General features: G+C 37.4%; 1 protein-coding gene across 2 annotated transcripts in view; it reads left to right on the top strand.

Moving 5' to 3' along the window:
* CCT6B (chaperonin containing TCP1 subunit 6B) overlaps positions 1–19,336 on the top strand; it is a 30,069-nt gene extending 10,733 nt beyond the window's left edge. The window contains exons 5-14 of one of the 2 annotated variants that reach the window (XM_004441872.3): positions 80–183; positions 4,415–4,525; positions 4,684–4,843; positions 7,141–7,223; positions 7,575–7,671; positions 7,965–8,112; positions 15,378–15,511; positions 16,814–16,916; positions 18,254–18,326; positions 19,083–19,336. In XM_004441872.3, the coding sequence (XP_004441929.1) occupies positions 80–183; positions 4,415–4,525; positions 4,684–4,843; positions 7,141–7,223; positions 7,575–7,671; positions 7,965–8,112; positions 15,378–15,511; positions 16,814–16,916; positions 18,254–18,326; positions 19,083–19,155 (1,086 nt within the window). In that variant the 3' untranslated portion in view covers positions 19,156–19,336. The remainder of the gene's footprint in view (positions 1–79; positions 184–4,414; positions 4,526–4,683; positions 4,844–7,140; positions 7,224–7,574; positions 7,672–7,964; positions 8,113–15,377; positions 15,512–16,813; positions 16,917–18,253; positions 18,327–19,082) is intronic. The other variant, XM_087440792.1, reaches the window with a different exon arrangement.
* Positions 19,337–23,148: the final 3,812 nt, after the last annotated feature.

Raw genomic sequence — 23,148 nt, 5'->3', positions numbered from 1 at the left:
TCTGGTGATAGATTACTTGGGCCAGTGGTTTCTTTTAGTAGACCAAATAATTTACTGTTCTCATTCACTTCTCTTTCAGGCTGTGGTGGATTCTGTTTTGGCCATTAGAAGACCGGGTTATCCTATTGATCTCTTCATGGTAGAAATCATGGAGATGAAGCATAAATCAGAAACAGATACAAAGTAAATTATATAAACTTTGACAATACGTAGATTCTAGAATATTTGGTTATCTTCAAATATTTTTTCATTAACTTCATTGGTTACTTTTATTCCACATCAGTCTGTTCGTTCAACATATATTAATTGGGTACTTACTGTGAGCCAGTCACTGTTTTAGGTGCTAGGAGTGAAGAGTAAATAAAACAGAATTTCTTTCTCCAAGAAGTTTACATTTCTAGTTGAAGGAGATAATATACAAATGAGTGATAATAAATGCCATGAAGAGGCTGGAGTAACAGTGTGTGCGAGCGTGTGTCTGATTTTAGAGTGGTCAGGGAAGGTCGTTGTGAAAATAAACTAAACTAGAGAAAGCTAAGGAGGTCTCTGACGAATTAAGAGAGCTAGCTATGTGAATGCCTGGAAGACAAGTGTTCTAAGCAGAGGAAATAACAGTTGAAAAAGCCCTGAGGCAGACGTGTGCTGGGGTGTTCCAGTGTGCCTGGCGCACAGTAAGAGGAAAAAGTAGTAGGAGATGAGGTCAGAGAGGTAAGGGGACAGACCATTAACATTGTCTGAGTAGGTATGTACACAGAGTATGTAGCATCTTGTTGATTTTGGACTTAACTCATTTAAAGCTTTCTATCATGGAAAATTCTAAACATATATAAAAGTAGAATAGAATAGTGAACTCACACATACCTGTCACTCATCTTTATCAATGTTCAGTATATGGCCAATCTTATTTCCCCTTATGTACCCCACTTTCCTCCTGTTCCAAACCCGGATTATTTTGAAGCCAATCCAGATATCATATTCATCTGTGAATACTTTCTTATTTATTTTTAATATATGTGTGTGTGTCTTTACTTATTTATAGAAGTTCTATTTGGTTCTTTCTTAAATCTGCCATGTCACTTTTTATGGTTTTCTATTTCCTGCAGATCCTTCCAAACTTGCCTTTTATTTCTGTAAAGATATAGTTCATGTCTGATAATTACAATATTTAAAGTTTTGGCTTATCTATTTCTGGTGTTTATCGTGTTCTGCTGGCTCTCACTCATTGTGCTTTGTTTCTGTATATGCCATTCATTGTGTATGAAAAAAGTATTTATAGGAATAATTTGAGCCCTAGGATGAAGGTGGCTTTCTGCACAGAGAATCTGAATATGCTGCTGCAAGGAGCCCAGGGACTACTTTAAATTAAATCCACAGCTTGAGATTTTCTGAGAATATCTAGTTGTTGTGAATTCTAACTGCAAGTCGATGTGAGGGCTGCTTACTTCTGGTTCATCCTTCTGGTTTATACCTTGAGATGTAGCCCTTTGGCGTTCCAGCTTAATGTGAAGAGGGTCTTCTGTTAGTCTTTCTACCTTGGATGAGCCCTCAGTTTTTAATTCTGTCCCCCTCTCACTGTGTGGTCATCGAAACTGAAGTTCGGATTTGCCTGAATTGTCAAATGACTGTAGAATAAGAGTGCCTGCAGTTCTCTACTTACCTCTTGGAGTTCCTGGTTTATTTTCAGTTTGAAAAGAAAACTCTTGGGCTGGCCCCGTGGCTTAGCAGTTAAGTGCGCATGCTCAGCTGCTGGCGGCCCGGGTTCGGATCCCGGGTGCGCACCGACACACTGCTTCTCTGGCCATGCTGAGGCCGCGTCCCACATACAGCAACTAGAAGGTTGTGCAACTATGACATACAACTATCTACTGGGGCTTTGGGGGGAAAAAATAAATTAAAAAAAAAAAAGAAAAGAAAACTCTTTACTATTTTATAACTCTCCAATGTTTTTAAGGTTTTCTTTTTTTAACTCAGCATTTTTAGTTGTTTCAGTAGTAGGGTTGGTCCAAATTAGCCTACCATTGCTGAGGGCAACAAATTCTTGATTTGTATTTTAGAAGGACCTCTGTGGTGGTTGTGTGGTGGATACATTGTGGAGCAGGGTGGGAGGTGCAAGGGCAGAAGCAGGAGACCAGTTAGGAATCTGTTGTAATACAGGAGAGAAATGGAAATGGTTTAGATCAGGGAATACTTAGGAAGAAGGAGCAATAGGATTAGTTGATGGTTTGACATAGAATGTGACAGGAACAGAGGAGTTAGGATGTCTCTTGGGTTTTTGCATGAGCAGCTGGAAAACTGTAGGTGTCATTTCTTGGGATGGAGAAGACTGGGAGGAACAGGTTTGGGGAAATAAATGAAGAGTTTAGTTTAGGAATGTTATGTTTTAGATACCTGTTAGGTATCCATGAGGAGATGTTGAGTAGGGAATTGGGGAGATGTCTTGAGTTCAGAATAGAGGTCTGGACTGGAAATATATATTTGAGAGTCATCGGTGTATGGATGACTTAATGCTATGAGAGTTAATGAGATCATCTGGGTTCTGAAAATAGATAGAGAAAAGAAGAAATTTAAGGATTGAGTCCTGGAAACTCCAGTGTTTAGAAATTGAGAAGATGAAGAGGACTTAGCAAAGGAGACTGAGAAGGGGTAGTCTGAGACGAGAGTAGTGTCCCAGAAGCTAAGAGAAGAAAGTGTTTCAAGGAGAGAATGATCAGCTATGTCACATGCTGTTGAAAGTCTGAGCAAATCATTGTGAACTGAGAATTGACCATTAGATTTGGAAAACATTTAGTTTTTTGGTGGCTTTAATGAAAGCCGATTCAGTAAAGTGGTGGGTATGAAAGTCAGATTGAAGGTGGGCTCAAGAGGGAAAGTTTAGGGAAGTGAGGATGCAAATGTAGACAACTCAGAGGAGTTTAGCTGTACAGGGGAGCAGAGAAGTCGGGCAGTAGCTAGAAGGGAATATGGGAATGGGGTTGAAGAGGAAGTATTCTTTGTTTTGAAGATGGGACTTATTATGGCAAGTCTGTATCCTGATGAGAATGCTCCTGTTGGCAGGAAGGATTGATGTGGGAGAATAGGGGACAGTGCAGGAGCAGAGAGGGGAAGTGGAATACAGTACACAAGTGGAGGGGTTAGCCTTAGAGAGGAACATGGACATTTCATTCATAGTAATAGGAGGTTCAGGTTCAAGTGCAGGTGGCTTGCTAGAGGTAGTGATGGGACAGTGTTTCTGTTTTCTCAAAGAAGCAGGGTCATTTGCTGAGAGTGAGGAGAGGGGAAGAGTGAAGGAGACTTGAAGAGTAAAGAATACTGAATGTAAAGTTTGTTTCTTCCTAGATAAAATATCTTCATATTCAGTGAGGAGAAGGAGTAATCTAGTTAGATTAAAGTTTTGAAAACTTCCTTATGTTTATTTAAAAACTATTTCTTTAATGTATAACAAATATTGGTTATAAAAGATTTGTAAGTAGAACTGCCATTGCCTAACTGGGTATAAATGAATTTTAAAAAGTTATAAGAATATTTACTCTTGAAAGAACATTTGAAAAACAGGAAAAAGTGACCCCCCCCAAATTATCTGTATTCTTAATACCCAAGCATAACCTTACTCTTAGTTTTCTTCCATTTTTCCTTTTCAGTGCCAAGGGGCTTATTATTTTTTTTGTGTGTGAGGAAGATTAGCCCTGAGCTAACACCTGTTGCCAATCCTCCTCTTTTTGCTGAGGAAGATTGGCCTTGGGCTAACATCCGTGCCCATCTTCCTCTACTTTGTATGTGGGGTGCCTGCCACAGCATGGCTTGATAAGTGGTACGTAGGCCCGTGCCTGGGATCCGAGCCTGCCAACCCCGGGCTGCTGAGGCGGAGTGCACGAACTTAACCACTGTGCCACCAGGCTGGCCCCAAGGTGCTTATTTTTTAAAAGAATAGTTATAATTATGCTTTATATGCAGTTTGTCATTCTCTGCTTATCAGTTACCCCTGTAAATATTTTTCCATATTATTACATAGTTTTCATGACCATCAAATAGTTGGGTCATTATTTGCTGAAGAGTACCCTATTGTTGGACATTTAAGTTAACAATTTTTAGTTGTTCTATATAATTATTTTGAACAAATGTTCCTAAGAAACTCATTGTGTGCCTACCTTTCATTACTTGATCAGCTGTGTCATATGTTTGAGCCACATAATTTAGAGACTAATTCTGGGTTGACTTTTCATTGTGACTTCACAGTCACACTGTGTTCAAGTAGATTCTCTTTCCTAATTTTACTAATTGTGTGTTAGGCTTAAAGATAGTGCAAGGAAACAATGTGTGCCCTGGCAGTTCTGTTACAACTTTAAGAGTATAGTTCTAATTTTATGCCAAATTTTAGTGTATATTCAAAGTAAGAAACATTACATATTTTTAATAGGTTGATCAGAGGATTAGTTTTGGATCATGGCACCCGTCATCCAGATATGAAGAAGCGTGTAGAAGATGCATTTATCCTTATTTGCAATGTATCACTAGAATATGAAAAAACGTATGTGTGTCAGTTACTCTTTATAACTTTTGAAACTGTTTTTGTAAAAGAGTTTTTAAATCTCTTTCTTGCCTCCTAAATGTTTAGTGTAAACTCCTTCTACCTTTTCCTCTTATTTCTCCCCTGCCTTTACTAGCTTGTTGTTATTACTCTTTTAGAGAGGTGAGCTCTGGTTTCTTTTATAAGACTGCAGAAGAGAAACAGAAATTGGTAAAAGCTGAAAGAAAATTTATTGAAGATAGAGTACAAAAAATAATAGACCTGAAAGACAAAGTCTGTGCTCAGTTCAATAAAGGATTTGTTGTCATTAATCAAAAGGTGAGAAAGAAAGTTTAGATTTGAACTACTTGTAAATGTTCTTCAGTGTTTCTCAAAGTGTGGTCTCTGGACCCCTCAGAGTCCCTGAGATCATTTGAGGGATTCTATGAGTTCAAAACTATTTTCATGATATTAATAATAATGCCTTGGCTGGCCCAGTGGTGTAGTGGTTAAGTTCACGCACTCTGCATCAGTGGCCCGGGGTTTGCAGGTTTGGATCCCTGGCATGGATCCACACAGCACTCATCAGGCCATGCTGTGGCAGCGTCTCATATACAAAATAGAGGAAGATGGGCACAGATGTTAGCTCAGGGCCAATCTTCCCCAGCAAAATTAATTAATTAATTAATTAATTAATTAAATAAAATAAAAAATAATAAAGCCTTTTACATGTGTTGATATTTGCAGTGATGATGCAAAAGCAGTAGTAGGTAAAACTGCTGGCACCTTAGTACAAATCAAAGCAGTAGCACCAGACTGTACTATTAGTCATCATATTCTTTATTGCCACACCACCACATACTTGCAGATGAAAAAAGGGCAGTTTCATTTAAGAATGTCTTAATGAGGTGGCAAAAGTTACTAATTTTATTAAATTTTATTTTATTTTTTTGAGGAAGATCGGCCCTGAGCTAACATTTGCCAATCCTCCTCTTTTTGCTGAGGAAGACTGGCCCTGAGCTAACATCCTTGCCCATCTTCCTCCACTCTATATGCGACGCTGCCACACCATGGCCTGACAAGCGATGCGTCGGTGCGCGCCCAGGATCCGAACTGGCGAACTCCTGGCCGCTACAGCAGAGAGCGCACACCCAACCGCTTGCGTCTCTGGGCCAGCCCTAATTTTATTAAATTTTGATCCTTACATATGCATCCTTTTATAATTCTGCGTGACAAAATGTGAAGTATGCACAAAACACTACTACTGCATATCAAAATTTCAGTCCTGAAGGAAAGCTCTTGTATAATTGAATTGCAAGCTAGACTAGCTACTTTTTTCATGGAATGCCATTTTTTACTTGAAAGAGTGACTGATAGACAAACTATGGTTTTTAGACAAGAGTATTTGGTAGGTTTTTCTCAAAAATGAATGAAGCAATCTTGTCACTTCAAGGAAAACAACGGACAGTATTTGTTGCCAATGATAATATTTGAGCTTTCAAACAAAAATTAGAATTTTTGAAACCTGTATTTGCCACTATGAGCTTGACAGCTTTCCAATACCTAAAAGACTTTTCTGATAATATTAGTGATGATATTAGCAGTTGTGATATTTTTGATATTGTATAACCATGAAATGTATCAACATGTGGAAGCTCTAACTAACTTAGTGAATCAATATTTTCTAAATGAGTAAAAAATGCATGATTTAACAAAATCACACATGGGTAAATAATCCATTCAAAGTGCAAGATAGACAAAGGGCTTGTGATGTGAGAGAGTATGAAAAATTCATTGATATGGTTCCATCTTCCACATTGAAACTAATGTTTAAGAAACTATTACTTGTTGAGTTTTGGTATAGTATCAAAGAATAATATCCACATTTATCTGAAAAGGCTATTAAAATATTCTTCCCTTTTCTAATACATAGCTGTGTGAGGCCAGGTTTTCTTCATATACTTTAATAACCAGAGCAACATATCACACCAAATTGAATGCAGAAGCAGGTGTGAGAATCCAGCTGTTTTCTATTAAGGCATACATTAAAAAGATTTGCAAAAGTGTAAAACAGTGCCACTATTCTCACTATATATATATATATTTTTTGTTTAGGAAAGTATAGTAAATTTTTGTTAAAAATGTTATGTTAACATAAAATGAGTTTATTATTATTTTATTTTATGTTATTTTTTGGTGAGGAAGATTGGCCCTGAGCTAACATCTGTTGCCAATCTTCCTCTTTTTGCTTGAGGAAGAGTGGCCCTGAGCTAACATCTGTGCCAGTCTCCCTCTATTTTGTATGTGGGATGCCGCCACAGCATGGCTTAACAAGGGTGTGTATGTCTGTACCCAGGATACCAACCCGCGAACCCCGGGCTGCTGAAGTGGAGTGCACGAACTTAACCACTATGCTACTGGGCCTGCCCCTATTATTATTTTAAATGGATTAATACATATTTCTAAAATTTCCCAATTTTAATTTATAATATGATAAATATTGTAGATACAGCTCGCATAAACAAAAGCTCTTTGGGTTCTTAATTTTTAAGAGTGTGAAGCAGTGCTGAGACAAAAAAGTTTGAGAACTGCTGGCTTAAAACATGCTTGTAACTTTTATGTTATTTTGATTATAGGGAATTGATCCATTTTCCTTAGATGCTCTTGCAAAACATGACATAGTGGCTCTTCGCAGAGCAAAAAGAAGAAATATGGAAAGGTAAGCTTGCAGATAATTATATATCCTAAGTTTTTGAACAGATTAAATTGAAATTATCCCACGTGCGTTCCTTTTGCCTTATATGTAAACGTTGAGCAAAATAGTAGCGTACAAATTCCAAATTTGTTCTTAATCTCATTAAATAACGGAATTGTCAAAAATCAGGATTGTTAACCTACCTCAGAACTTTGTTGAAGTACAAGGAAGGTTTTCATTTTCTTAAAACATATTTAAAAAACAATACAGTACAGCGATAATGTAGTCTTCTGTGTTAGATATCTTTTCGCCTTTAAAAAATTAGTCTTTATGTTTTCCATAACCAAAGCTATGGTGACATATCTGTAATTTCAGACTCTCTCTGGCTTGTGGTGGAATGGCTGTGAATTCTCTTGAAGACCTGAGTGTAGATTGCCTGGGACATGCTGGTCTTGTATATGAGTATACATTAGTGAGTATTTCTGTGGGCAGTGGTTATAAAGTGAACAGTGTACCTTTGTTATCTCTTTTAAGTACTAAACCTTTTAATTCAGGTTTTACATTTTGGGGCTGAGTAATCCACAGGACAGATTTTACAGTTTATTTGTTAAGAGTTCAAATGTAACTTAACTGCTTCTAACACATATTTAGTTATGCTTGATAAGAAAAATTCACATGAAGATTGGATTCTAATATTATAAATGAGGTCTTGATTTCATAATGACATTATATATTAAAGTTATATCTTCTTGTATTATCCTTTAGGGTGAAGAAAAGTTCACTTTTATCGAGGACTGTGTTAACCCTCGCTCTGTCACCTTGTTGGTTAAAGGACCGAATAAGCATATTCTCACACAAATCAAGGATGCTGTAAGGGATGGACTTCGTGCCATCAAAAATGCCATTGAAGATGGTAAGCTCTTCTTTGTAATGGATATGAACCTCATGTATTTTTAAAGTAATAATAAATCTATCATGGTATATATAGTATTTTAAAAGATATGAATGATTACTATTCTCTCATTTCACTTTGGACAATTCGTAGTTTAGATTGTGAAGGTTTTTCCTTTGGAATATTCTTAACAGTATGCTGCTCTTTTAATTAACTTCTGTTTATGAAATGAAAAAACACATAATTTAATGCTATGTTATCATTTTTAATTTTTATAAATTTATTTTTAAAACCATGAATAAACTTTTACAGCTTAGAACTCATTCCATTACCTCAGGTGCAGTGTAATTTTAAGAAAGATTAGAAAAGAATATTAGCATTTATTATTTATTGATGATTTATTACCAGCTTCCTTCTAAAAGGAGTCAGGGTAGATAATTCAATAAAAACACACGTTTAAAATAGAATAATAAGCATATGAAAAGATGCCACATCATTAGTCGTTAAGGAAATGAAAATCAAAACCACAAAGAGATACCATTTCACAACCATTAGCTTGGCTATCATCAAAAAGCTAGATAATAATATATGTTAGCAAAGATGTGGAGAAATTGGAACCCTCATATGTTGCTGGTGGGAACTGTTGGAAAACAGTTGGGCAGTTCCTGAAAAAGTTAAACATAGAGTTACTATATGACCCAGCCAATCAACTCTTAGTTATTACACAAGAGAATTGAAAACATGTCCACACAAAAAACTTGTAGACAGATGTTTGTGGCAGCATTATTCATAATAGCCAAACAGTGGAAATAATCCAAATATCGGGCCGGCCCAGGGGCGTAGTGGTTAAGTGCATGCACTCCGCTGCTAGCGGCCTGGGTTCGGATCCCGGGTGCGCACTGACGCACCACTTGTCAGGCCATGCTGTGGCGGCATCCCACATAAAGTGGAGGAAGATGGGCATGGATCTTAGCTCAGGCCAGTCTTCTTCAGCAAAAAGAGGGTGATTGGCATGGATGTTAGCTCAGGGCTGATCTTCCTCACACACACACAAAAAATCTAAATATCCATTAGCTGGTGAATGGGTAAACAAAATGTGATATATCCATTCAATGGAGTATTATTTGTCCATAAAAAAGAATGAATACTCATATATGCTACAACATGGATGACCTTGAAAACGTTATGCTAAGTGAAATAATCTAAACACGAATGGCTATGTATTATATGATTCCATTTATATGAAATAGGAAAAGGCAAAACCATACAGACGATAGTATATTAGTGGTTGCCAGGGGTTGGGGGAGGGGAAAATAGGGAGTGATAGCTGATGAGTACAGAGTTTTTTTGGAAAATGTTCTGGAATTAGATGGTGGTGATGATTGCACAACCTTGTGAATATATTAAAGACTACTGAAAAGTACACTTTAAAGGGTGAATTTTGGGGCCAGCCTGGTGGCGTAGTGGTTAAGTTCGCTCACTCCGCTTCAGCGGCCCGGCGTTCACAGGTTCGGATCTCAGGTGTGGATCATCAAGCCATGCTGTGGCAGCATCCCATATACAAAATAGAAGAAGATGGGCACAGATGTTAGCTCAAAGCCAATCTGCCTCACCAAAAAAAAAAAAAAAAAGGCTGAATTTTATGGTATATGAGTTATATCTCAAAAAATAGAGCAATAAACTTTATAAACAATAGGTCAGATTTATCTGATAAGCAAGAACATAGATGTGAAATAATAGTAAAATAAAAGCTGAAATGGAAAATTGGAACCTAGGAAAAAAGAATATAAATATAGCAAATGTAATAGTCACTATAAATATTTAAGCTGCCAGGATATAGAGAGATACAATCAGTTATATAGGTTTCATTATGAAAAAGGAGAAAACACATCAATTCCTAAGTTGAAAAAATATGGGGCTTTATATAAGGGTCACTGCCTTCTTTTTGTAGTTACTTTTGATAAAAGCTAGGAGCATTTTTTCAAGAAGATAAATGTATGTGATTCAGGCATGAAGCCTTTAGTAGTTCCACCTGATTCTTAACATTTAGAATACATAGAAGAGTGAATGGACTACCTTTTTTTTTTATTACTTCAACCACCTGTTTTTTAAAAAAAATAATTTTACTGAGTTATAATTGACATATAATGAACTACACATATTTAAAGTGTACACCCATGAAACTATCCCCTCAGTCAAGATAATGAACATATCAATCACCCAAAACGCTACTTCCTTGCCGCTTGGTATCCTTCCCTTCTGCCTCTCCCTATGTCACCCCAGCCTCAGGCAACCACTGGTCTGCTTTCTGTGGCTATAGATTAGTGTGCATTTTCTAGAATTTTATATGAATGGAATAATACAACATGTATCCTTTTTTGTTTGGCTTCTTTTACTCAGATAATTATTTTTAAGTTAATTGATGTTATTATGTCAGTAATTCATTCCATTTTATTGCTAAATAGTATTCTATTGTATGAATATACTACAATTTGTTTATCCATTCACCTGTTGATGAATGTTTGGTTGTTTACAATTCTCAGCTATTACAAGTAAAGCTGCTGTGAACATTTGTGTATAAGTCTTTGTATGGACATATGCTTTCATTTCTCTTGGGTAAATACCGAGGAATGGAATGGCTATGGAAGGTATATGTTTAACTTTTTAGAAACTGCCCATTTTGCCAAGTACCATTTTATATTCTTACCAGCAGTATATGAGCGATCCAGTTGTTCTGCATCCTCACCAATACTTGATATGGTCAGTTTTTTTTGTTTTTTGTTTTTGTTTTTTGTGAGGAAGATTAGCCCCGAGCTAACAGGTGTTGCCAATCCTCCTCTTTTTGCTGAGGAAGACTGGCCCTGAGCTAACATTCGTGTCCATCTTCCTCTACTTTACATGTGGGACGCCTGCCACAGCATGGCTTGATGAGTGGTGCGTGCCTGGGATCCAAACCTGTGAACCCTGGGCCACCAAAGTGGGGCACGCGAACTTAACCACTATACTATTGGGCCGCCCCAAAGTCAGTTGTTTTAATTTTAGCCATTCTATGGCTAAAAATCTATGGTTTTAATTTGCATTTTCCTAATGGTCATTGATGTTGAACATCTTTTCATGTGCTTATTTGCTATCCACATATCTTTGGTGAAGTTTCTGTTCAAATTTTTTGCCCTTTTAAAAAAGTGGATTGTATGTTTTCTTACTGTTAAGTTTGAGAGTGTTTTGTATATTCTACATACAAATACTTTTCCAGATATATGATCTGAAATATTTTCTCCTTCTCTGTCTTGTTCTGTTATTCTTTTAACAGTCTTTCCAAGATAAATTCTTAATTTTGATGAAGTCTAATTTATCAGTTTTTTTCTTTCATGGATTATGCTTTTGGTATGGTATTTAGGAAATCTTTACCTAACCCAAGGTCATAAAGGTTTTCTTCTATGTTTTCTTTTAGAAGTGTTATAGTCTTATGTTTTACATTGAGGTCTATGATTCACTTTAAGTTAATTTTTGTGTGTGGTGCAAACTATGGATCTCAGTTTGTTTTTTTGCGTATAGGTATCAAATTGTTCCAGCTCCATTTGTTGAAAAGACTATCCTTTCACCACTGAGTTGCCTTTGCATCTTTGTTGAAAATCAACTGTTCACATTGTGTGGTTCTATTTCTGGGTTCTTTATTCTGTTTTATTGATCTGTTTGTCTATCTCAATGTTAATATCATACTATCTTGATTACTGTAACTTTATAATATTTCTTGAAATCAGTCTTGTTCTTTTTCAAGTTATTTTGGTTATTTTAAATCCTTTGTATTTCCGTATGAATTTTAGAATCAGCTGTCAATTTCTACTGAAAAGACTGCTGGGATTTTGATTGGAATTTCACTGAATATATAGATCAGTTTGGGAATAATTGATATCTTAACAATATTGAGTCAAGGTATATCTCTTTTTATTTGGGGCTTCTTGAATCTATCTCAGCAATATTTTGTAATTTTTAATATGAATCTTACACATCTTTTTTTTTTCAGATTTATCCCTATGTATTTCATATATTTTGATCTTATCGTATATGATATGGTATTTTTAAAATTTCAATTTCTGGTTGTTAGTTGTTAACATATAAAAATACAGTTGATCTTTGCATATTGATCTTGAATTCTGCAACCTTGCTAAACTCATTTATTCTAGTAGCTTTCTTATAGATTTCGTTAAATTGTGTACATAAATGATGATGTTGTCTGCTAATAAAGACAATTTTACTTCTTCCTTTCCAATCTAGATATCTTTTATTTCTTTTTCCCCCTTATTTCATTGGCTAGAAACCTCAATACAGTGTTGAATAGAAATGGTGAGAGTGACGTCCTTTCCTCATTCATGGTCTTAGGGGGAAAACATTCAGTCTTTCTCCACTATGTATATTAGCTGTAGGTTTTTCATAGAAGCCCTCTGTCAGATTGAGGAAATTCTCTTCTATTACTGAGAGTTTTTATCAAGAATAGATGTTGGATTTTGTCAAATGCCTTTTCTGGGGCCGGCCCCGTGGCATAGCGGTTAAGTGTCCGTGCTCCGCTGCTGGCGGCCCGGGTTCGGATCCCGGGCACGCACCGATGCACCGCTTGTCAGGCCATGCTGTGGCAGCGTCCCATATAAAGTGGAGGAAGATGGGCACAGATGTTAGCCCAGGGCCAGTCTTCCTCAGCAAAAAGAGGGGGATTGGCATGGATGTTAGCTCAGGGCTGATCTTCCTCACCAAAAAAAAAAAAAAAAGGCCTTTTCTGCATCTATTGAGATGGTCATATAGTTTTTCTCTTTTAGTTTTTTAATGTAGTAAATTACATTGATTTTAAAATGTTCAATCAACCTTACATTCTTGAGATAAGCCCTATTTAATTATGATGTATTATCTTTAAAAAAATGGGTTACAATTTTTAAAATTGTGGATATGTATACATATCTAAAATATGTCATTTTAACCATTAAGTGTACAGTTCAGTGGCAATAAGTACATTCACATTTTTGTGCAACCATCACCACCATCCATCAACAGAACATTTTTCATCTTGCAAAACTGAAACTCTATACCCATTAAACAATAACTCTCCATTCGCCTCTCCCCGCAGCCCCTGGAAACCACCATTCTACTTTCTGTGTCTGAATTTGACTATTCTATGTACCTTATATGAGTGGAATATAGTATGTGTCCTTTTGTGACTGGCTTATTTCACTTAGCATAGTGACTTCAAGGTTCATCCGTGTTGTAGCAGGTGTCAGAATTTCCTTCCTTTTTAAGGCTGAATAATATTCCAGTGTATGTGTATACTACATTTTATTTATCCACTTATCCATTGGTGGAAACTTGGGTTGCTTTACCTTTTGGATATTTGAATAATGCTGCTATGTGTATTATCCTTTTTATATATTATTGGACTTGATTTGCTAAAATTCTGTTAGGAATTTTTATATCTAAATTTATAAGGGGTATTAGTCTGAATATTTTTCTTATAATGCTTTTTTATCTTTTTTTGCTGTTAAAATAATGCTGGTCTCATAGAATAAGTTGGCAAGTATTTTCTCCTCTCTAATTTTCTGAAAGTGTTGAATTCTTGTGTAGAGTTGGTATTATTTCTTCCTTAAATGTTTGGTAGAATTCACGAGTATAGCCATCTGGGCCCGGAGTTTTCTTCATGGGAAGATTTTGAACTACAAATTCAATCTCTTTAATAGATGCAGGGATATTCAGGTTATCTGTTTTTTTTTGGGGGGGTGGGCTTTAGTAGTTTGTGTCTTTCAATAAATTTGTCCACTTCGTTTAAGTTAAGATCATCAAACTACTGCCCATGAGCTAAATCTGGTTTGCTGTCTGTTTTTGGTAAATCAAGTTTTATTGGAACACAGCTACACCTATTCATTTATGTGTTGTCTGTGGCTACTTTCATGCTATGGTGGCAGAGTTGAATAGTTGCAAAAGAGATGGTTGGTCCACAGAGCCTAAAATATTTATTATCTGGCCTTTTGTAGAAAGTTTGCCAACCCCCAATCTAAATTTTCAAATTTATCGGCTTAAAGTTGTTTATAATGTTCCCCTATTATCCCTTTCATATCTGTAGAGTCTGTAGTGACATTACTGTTTTCACTTCTGACACTGGTAATTTTTATGTCATTGATTTCTATTCTGGTCTTTACTATTTTCCTTCTTTTGCTGACATTAGGTTTCATTTTGTAGTTTCCTAAGGTGGAAGCTGAGGTTGTTGGTTTGAGACCTTTCTTCTTTTCTAACACAGGTGTTCAGTGATATAAATGTCTCTTTACACACTGCTTTAGTTGTAGCCCACAAATTTTGGTATGTTGTGTTTTCATAGGAGAATGGGATCAGGGAGGTTTTCAAAGCTACTCGTAATGTTCTGTTTCTTAAGCTAGGTGGTAGGTACATGGGCACATTTTTTTGTACATTTATTCTTTATACGTTATACATATAAATATTCTGTGTATTCAGTATGTAACAAGGAACTTTTAAAAAGTGTGAATGGGAGGTGAGGATATAATCACCTTGTGGGTGGACAACTCTTTTGAGCAGTTATGTTGTACAGCGAAGCAGAGAAGGGGGGGTAATTAAACAATGATATGGGATAAAAGGAGAGATTCTTTTTCTGTTGTTTTGTTTTGAAGATGGGTGATTCCAAAACAAGTTTGCTGATTCAAAGAAGAGTCGTAAACTTTATAAAACCATACAAGTAGGTATAAAAATCATATCCTGGTGTGAAAATTGATGTGTTTAACCGGAGCTTTTGCCTTAGAAAAATAAGAATGCCTAAATTTTTTTCTCAGGTAGCAGTTTGGGTTCTGTTCCAGTACAGAAGTCAAATACTTCATTGAGTCCCAAGATTTCCATACCAAAAACTACAGCCAAATTATCTTGGCCCAAAAAATTTTTGAAATCAGTTATTATAATTAGTTACTTGCCACTATAAATTATAACTAACTACCTTTTAAATATAGTCATGAAGGAGTAAGATGAAGGTGGAAGAGATGCCTACTCTTGTAAACAAGGAAATGAGCTGTTTGTAGCCAGCCGTCTGTACCATGCTTAATTATTTAATGGTGTATAACTTCCGGATGCTTCATAAGATATCTGAGTAATCACTGAGCTGTGCAACTTATTTTATTGCTGTATATATTTAAATACATCTTAGATGTGGGCAAGATAATAGAACACGCTTGAATAGCTAGTTGCTTTTTTCTCTGGTTTTTCTGCATGGCATGTCTTGCCAGTCATCTGTTTTTCTCCAATAGGTTGTGTGGTTCCAGGAGCAGGCGCAGTTGAAGTGGCAACGGCTGAAGCTCTTGTTAGGAACAAGCACAGTATAGCAGGGAGAGCTCGCCTTGGAGTCCAAGCTTTTGCTGATGCCTTGCTCATCATTCCTAAGGTACAGCTAACCTAATGGCCAAAGGACAACTGCTTAAACATAAGGTGTTTAATTATAAATTGCCCATATTATCTAGCAGTTAGCAGAGTAGAAAGACAGGTACTTATTTGCATCTCCCCACTCCATTTGTCCAAGATATTTTACAGCTAATGCAGGAAAACTTTTGGGATAACAGCTCAGAATCCTTATAGGAGTTTCATGAAATAGCTCAATTATCCCCTTGCTTCCATCTCTGAGCTCCAAAAATTGAAGTAACTCCAAAAATTTCCTTCAAAAATGGTTCATGATTAATCATAATGAAAAAGTTTTAAAGTTAAAATTTAATTTGATTTTTAGTAGACCTTTATTTTGTTGGTGGTATCCAAAGTGTTATCACTTCAGATTGTGGGAAGTGAGAACTTCCGGCTGTTTAGCGCTCCCAAATACTGGCTTGCATTTGTCATTTTCCTTATAATTCCTAGAAAAGGAGAGAAACCAGATTTTTTCCACGTATCAACAGAAGGACTGAGAACTACCATTACCTTATCTTTGCCTTAATCTGGTTGTGAACCACTTAGAAACACAGAAAAACAATTTCCAATATGCTATTACTGTGAATTAAAACATTACTGACAATGCTAGCAAAGTCTCTCTGATAATTGCTTTAAAATTATTCATAATTTGTGGAATGTTGTGAGTCAGATATCAACTTTTTTCTTTCCCCAAAGCAGCAGAGTCAGTAAGTAATGATCCTGTAGTTGACACGACTGGGTAAACCTGGTATACACTGGCGGTACCTGTTACTCATCAGCTGTTGGTTTAGGACCACTTGGAAATAAACCTGGTTTGGAGTGCAGGTATCTCCCTCCCTGTTGCCACAGGTCATGACTCTCCTCCTGTTGATCTCCTCAGAGATGCTGCAGGTTTCCTTTAGCAGGTGTCCAGGGAAAACTGGAAAACGTGCGGCTGGGGAGTTGGGGGAAACAAGAATACCATTCTACTTCCTTCCATTGTTTTTTTAAAATCTTTTGCAAGGAAGGAAATTAATGTAGTGGGATGGGGTTTGGGGAACTCTAATGTCCTCCTCAGAATTTAGTGTGATATACATAGGGAAAATGTTTAAGTAAATATAAAAACCACTAGATTCACAAAATAGTAATTTGATTTTGATTAAGAATGGAATTCTTCAAAAGGAGATGATTATTATCGATATGTTTTCACAAGACTAGAGAGCAGTGCCTTATTTTTTATATTTGATATTCAAATATATATATATATGAAGGTATTCCATACATATACTTGTTTTTGTTTTTATTCCTAAAGGTTCTTGCTCAGAATTCTGGTTATGACCTGCAGGAAACGCTAGTAAAAGTTCAGGCTGAGCATTCAGCATCAAAACGACTTGTTGGCATAGATCTGAATACAGGTAAGACAGTGAAGAAAAAGTCGTGCTTCATAAAGAAAGAGGTTCTACTACAGTGACTCAGAACTTATAGTAAGGGGGCGAAGGTTTGGGTAACTTTAATATTTAAATTTTGGATGCCTTCAGTTTACATGTGCACTTCGTAAAAGAAAACATTCATTAAAGAGATCGTTATTGAGTGCTTGTTCTTGGACTCTTGGGATTCACACAGAGCAAGATAGACAAAAATCCCTGCCCTTGTGAGCTTATGTTGTAGTGGGGGAGAATAGGCAGTAAATAGTAACCTTAAAAAGTTCCTTTAGCATTCTTAAAAGTAATAAATTCTATGGAAAAAATAAAAGAACAGTATAAGGATGACTGTGAATGCTAGCACAGGAGGGGAGGTGGGGGGTTCAATTTAAAGAGAATGGTTATGGTAGGCCTCATTGAGAATATGTCTACTGAAAAAAATCAAAGGAAGTGAGGAAGTTAGCCATATGGGGCACCAGGGAAAGAGTGTCCTAGGCAGAGGGAACAGCCAGTGGAACAGCCAGTGTCTGATGTTTTTGAGGAGGAAGGAGATGAGAGAGGTAATAGGTCAGATCATGTAGGGGCATGTGGGCCAGTCTAAGGACTTTGACTTTCACTGTAGTGGAATAGGGAGCAATTTTGACCAGAGGTATGACATGGTCTAATTATATTTAAAAGGATCACTCGGGCTACTCTGTGGAAAGGAGTCAACTGAACAACTGCAGGTTGGAATTGCCACTAACTGCATTGGAGAAGACTGTGGGTAGAGCATGTTGTGGTGGGGAGACATCAGCATTGACTTTTGGCAAAGTTCAGTTTGAAGTCTGTAGACTTTCAAGTAAAATAGACACTTGGATATATGAGTCTGGAGCTGAAGAAAGAGGTCTGGATTGGAGATAAAAACTTACGAGCCATCAGAGTGTATATGGTTTAAATCCAGAGGACTAGATGAGATCACCTAGGGAGTGAGTGTAGAGAGAGAACTCCAGGACTGAGCCTTTGGGTACTCCAACGAGAGCTCAGGGAGGAAGAGGAAGAACCAACAAAATAGACAGAAAAATTGCCACTGGTGCAAAAGAAAAAAATCAGACAAGAGCAGTGTTGTGGAAGACAAGTGAAGACAGAGTAGTCAGGAGGGTGTGGTCAACTGTGTAAGTGCTGCTGATCCGTGAGGCCTGAGAATCGACCATTGCATCTGACAGCATGGAGGTCACTGGTGACCTTGACAATAGTAGTGTTGGTGGTACAGTAAATATTGTTAAAATATACAGCCAATATTAACAGAATATATCAAGATCGTAGTATTAAAATAGTTTGTTTTTACTCTGCAGGTGAGCCAATGGTAGCAGCAGATGCAGGAGTTTGGGATAATTATTGTGTGAAAAAACAACTTCTTCACTCTTGGTAAGTTTATATTAATAAAAAGAGAAAGGGGCCAGCCCGGTGGCGTAGCAGTTAAGTGTGTGCGCTCTGCTTCGGCGGCTCGGGGTTCGCAGGTTCGTGATCCCAGGCGCGCACTGACTCACTGCTTGTCAAGCCATGCTGTGGCGGTGTCCCATATAGAGTAGAGGAAGATGGGCACGGATGTTAGCCCAGGGCCAATCTTCCTCAGCAAAAAGAGGAGGATTGGCATCGGATGTTAGCTCAGGGCTGGTCTTCCTCCCAAAAAAAAAAAAAAAAAGAGAAAGATTTAGGAACATAATTCATAACATTAAAATTTTTCTATTATTTTTGCCACCCTACAGTGGAAAAATGGTTAAGTATATGAAAAGGCATGGTATCCAGTTATTAAGACTAGTTTCTGTCATTTTACAGTCCCTTTTACATGTTAGTTCTAGCAGTCTAAGTTATAGGAAATGGTAATCTTACTGTTTATTTGAGGGAGAAGGGAAAGAAGGAAGTTTACTGAAGTAGTGCCACATGCATAGTGGGTAATGAGCTCAGTTTTGCTGGAATATAAAATCAGGTTTCCACTTTTATCAGCAAAGGAGTTGAAATTATAATACAAGGGGTGATGTTTGTATTTGTAATAGCGTTGTCTCATAAACTCTCACACCAACATCACTGAAGGACAAAGTACCTTTAGTAGCTGAAGATTGCTGGGGGGGAAGATAAGAGTGGGTTGGTGGGCTTAACTCACCCTGTCATGTTTTTCCTCAGCACGGTGATTGCCACCAACATTCTCCTGGTTGATGAAATTATGCGAGCTGGTATGTCTTCTCTCAAAGGGTGATTGAGTTCAAAATCAACTCTTCTAGAAGCTGAGATTTAGCACATCTTACATCCACCTACCATTATATAGCCTGAACCGTTCTCAATTTTTGCGTAATAAATGCAGTTTATATTTGTTGGTCTTAGCAGTCTCAAACATATTTCCTCAAGGTGTAAAGAACACAAGAAATATTTTCACAATAAAGGAATAATAATGAAAATATTTTTCCCTAAGAGTTATAACTCCTTACCCTTTATTGTAGAAGTGATATTATGATATAATAAGAAATATATATTTGGTCTTCATCCCCAGTTCCTGGCACAAGAGCTTCTAAAATCTTTGTAATTTCCTGAGTAATAGGGGTGATAGGAGCATTTTTTGTTATAATATTTGGTCTTAGTCCCCAATTCCTGACATCAGAGCTTCTAAGACCCTTGGAATCTCTGGAATTAATGAGAGTTTCTTTTTTATGCTAATGAGGTGGCTTGGTGACTCCTAGATAGCTTCAGGATGGAGGCTGGTTGCCAGAGGAACCAACCTGTGATTACAGGGTTAGAACTTTCAGCTTCCCCACCTCCCCCCATCTCCAGGGAAGGGAGAGGGGTGGAGATTGAGTTACTAATTAATCATGCCTATGTGATGAAGCCTCCATAAAAATCCCTAAACCATGGGGTTCGGAGAGCTTCCAGCTTGGTGAACACATCTATGTGCCAAGAGGATGGTGTACTCCAACTCCGTGGGGGTAGAAGTTCCTGCGGGACCCTTTTGGACCTTGCCCTATGTACCTCTGCATCTGGCTGTTTGCTATATCCTTTATAGTAAACTGGTAAATGTAGGTAAGTGTTTCCCTGAGTTCTGTAAGCTGTTATAGCAAATTATTGAACGTGAAGAGGGAGTCATGGGAACCCCTGATTTGTGGCCAAGTTGGACAGAAGGGGTAACATGGGGATCCACTACTTGTGATTGGCCTCTGAAGTGGGGGGCAGTCTTGTGGGACTGAGCCCTTAACCTGTGGGGTCTGCGTTAACTCTGGGTAGCTAGTGTCAGAATTGAATTGTAGGACACCCAGTTAGTGTCTGGAGAGTTGGAGAATTGGTTGGTGTGGGAAAATCCCCACACAGTTGGTGTCAGAAGTGTTGTGAGTAGAGGAAACAGTTATTCTTTAGTATGCTGTTGCAGTTTTCATAAAATAGAATCTTCTATGATTCTTAGACCTTTTGGACAACTTTTAATCAACAAAATATGGAGCACAGGTTTTAGAGCACCCAAGTCAGTTTCCAAATTATCAAAGAGTATAAATGTAGCAGGACAAAATGTTTTAATTTTCTCTCAAAATTCCTTCAGTAACTTCCTGCTGTCACTCCTTCCTCTTGTAAATATGACATTGCTTTGTGAGTAAAGGTTTGTGTTTCACTGTACCTGACAATTTATTTTGTATATAGTTTATTATATTTTTCCTGTCTCTTTGGTACATATGATCAGCAACTTAAGGCTACTGTTCTGGCGCTGGTAGCTCCCTGACTGGATGGTTAGATAGCGCAGGTCTCATCTGGAAAGGCGGGGATTGTTAGCACCATCACTGGGAAATAATTGTTTTTGGCTTTGAATGCAGCTGTTCTGTATCAGTATTATGGCAATGTCTTTCTTGTTTGAAACACTAGAATTAATCTATTATACTTTTTATTATTATTAGGCTCCTTGTAGTTAACTTCTTTCCATGGATGCAAGTTGATAAGAGATTAAAATATGGCAGGTGCATTAATGGAGCTTTGGCCTGTTAGTGCATATAGGAGAAGATTCATTTAACCATTTAGTGCCTTAGTTGAAAACCTATAATTTTTAGCCTGTTTTTTTCCATTCAATATGTTGTCAGCATCTTTCCAAGTTAATAACCACACTTCTGAACTATAATTTTTTAATGGTTACATGACATTTCATTGTATGGCTATTCTACAATTTATTTAACTAATTATGCTTTCAATTTTTTCCCATGATAAACATCTCCTTTTTTAGCCTCTATCCTTATTTTATAGGACAGGCCTTTTAAAACAGGCATACCGTGCACATTGCCAGACCTTTCTTTGTAAAATGTTTAAATTATGAAATATCTTAAATATACTGAAAGGGCAGGAAAAATATAATAAACACCTTTGTACCCTCCACCTAGCTGTAACAAATAGTAACGTTTTGTCATGTTTGCTTCAGATTTTCTTTAAAGAAAAAAAAAAAGTATAGATGTTGTGGGGTCGGCTTGGTGGTATAGCAGTTAAGTTCACGCGCTCTGCTTCAGTGGCCCCGGGGTTCGTGAGTTTGGATCCCGGACATGGACCTACACACCACTTACCAAGCCGTGCTGTGGCAGGCGTCCTGCATATAAAGTAGAGAAAGATGGGCATGGATGTTAGCCCAGGGCCAATCTTCCTCAGCAAAAAGAGGAGGACTGGCAGATGTTAGCTCAGGGCTAATCTTCCTCACACACACACACACAAAAAGTATAGATGTTGTTAAATTGCCACCCTCCCTTCCCCACTCCCCATCATATGATTTTCCTACCCTTTCTTCCTAGAGAAAGACTACCTAGAAGTATATATTTGATATATATCATCCCTATGCACTTAAAAAAACCTTTTAGTATAGATGTACATGCTTGTAACAATGTAAAATTTAGTCTTTTGGGTTTTTAAGATGTGTAGGAAGTATATACTTTCGCTAGTTTGATTTCCTACTTAACGTATGGTTTTGAGATTTATCCGTTCATTCATTTTAGCTGTTTTTGAGTATTCCGGTGTATTTCTATATTGTAACATTTCTCCATTGATGGACCTTTTGGTTGTTTCTAATTTTATACGGTTTTAAACACCACAGCAGTGAATTTCTGCGTACATGTCTCCTTGGGCGCATAGGTAAGAATGTTTCTAAAGATTATACCTAAAAATGGAATTGCTGGGGTTTAGGGCTCCTCATCTTTATATTTACTAAGGTATTATACCAGTTTACATTCTTCTCTGCAAAGTATAATAGTTCCATGTCCTTACAATCTTGCCAATACCTTCTTGGTATTTTTGTGTGTGTGTGTGAGGAAGATCAGCCCTGAGCTAACGTCCGTGCCCATCTTCCTCTACTTTATATGGGACGCCGCCCCAGCATGGCCTGACAAGCGGTGTGCATGTCTGCGCCCGGGATTTGAACCCACGAACCATGGGCCACCGAAGCAGAGCCTGAAAACTTAACCACTGTGCCACCGGGCCAGCCCCAAGAGGTTTTTTACAAAGTGACGATTGTTAAGTATGTTTTTAAAGCTTCAGCCTGAGTGCCAGGTTTCAGTAGGCCGGTTTTGACCAGCTGCTTGTTTATCTATTTATATTTTAATTTTTGTTTATTCTTTTTTTAGGAAGATTGGCCCTGAGCTAACATCTGTTGCCAATCTTCCTCTTTTTCTTTTTTCTCCCCAAAGCCCCAGTACATAGTTGTATATCCTAGTTGTAGGTCCTTCTAGCTCTTCTATGTGGGACGCCCCCTCAGCATGGCTTGATGAGCAGTGAGTAGGTCCACGCCCGGGATCCGAACCTGCGAAACGTGCGAACTTTGCTACGCCACCAGGCCGGCTCCCTGATTGTTGAATTTTATCAAATGTTTTTCTGTGTCAACTGAGATTTTTTTTCTTTACTCTGTTAATGTGGGGACCTACTTTAATAGATTTTCTAATTTTAAGCTATTCTTATATTCCTGAGATAATCCCTATTTGATTGTGCTATACCATATTTGTTGATTCTGAGATGCAGGTTTTTCACATTTCTCTAATTAGGATATGTTTTACAGTCAATGGCATTTCTAGTTGCTGTTGCTTGAACTTGGTCACCTGTAATTCCTTAGGGTTTCAGTCAACAACCATTGAAGGACCATTTGAGGAATGAATGTGAGTCATGATCGTTGCCTGAAAACTTTATGTTGTTATTTTCTGGCAAGTTAAAGAAAATTTCAGCATCAAAACTTTTAGAATGTTGTCAGTGGCTT

The sequence above is a fragment of the Ceratotherium simum genome, chromosome 16, assembly GCF_057802395.1.
Source record: "Ceratotherium simum simum isolate JZ-2026a chromosome 16, ASM5780239v1, whole genome shotgun sequence".
In the NCBI taxonomy this organism is placed as follows: domain Eukaryota; kingdom Metazoa; phylum Chordata; class Mammalia; order Perissodactyla; family Rhinocerotidae; genus Ceratotherium; species Ceratotherium simum.
This window is presented reverse-complemented; position numbering and strand designations above follow the sequence as displayed.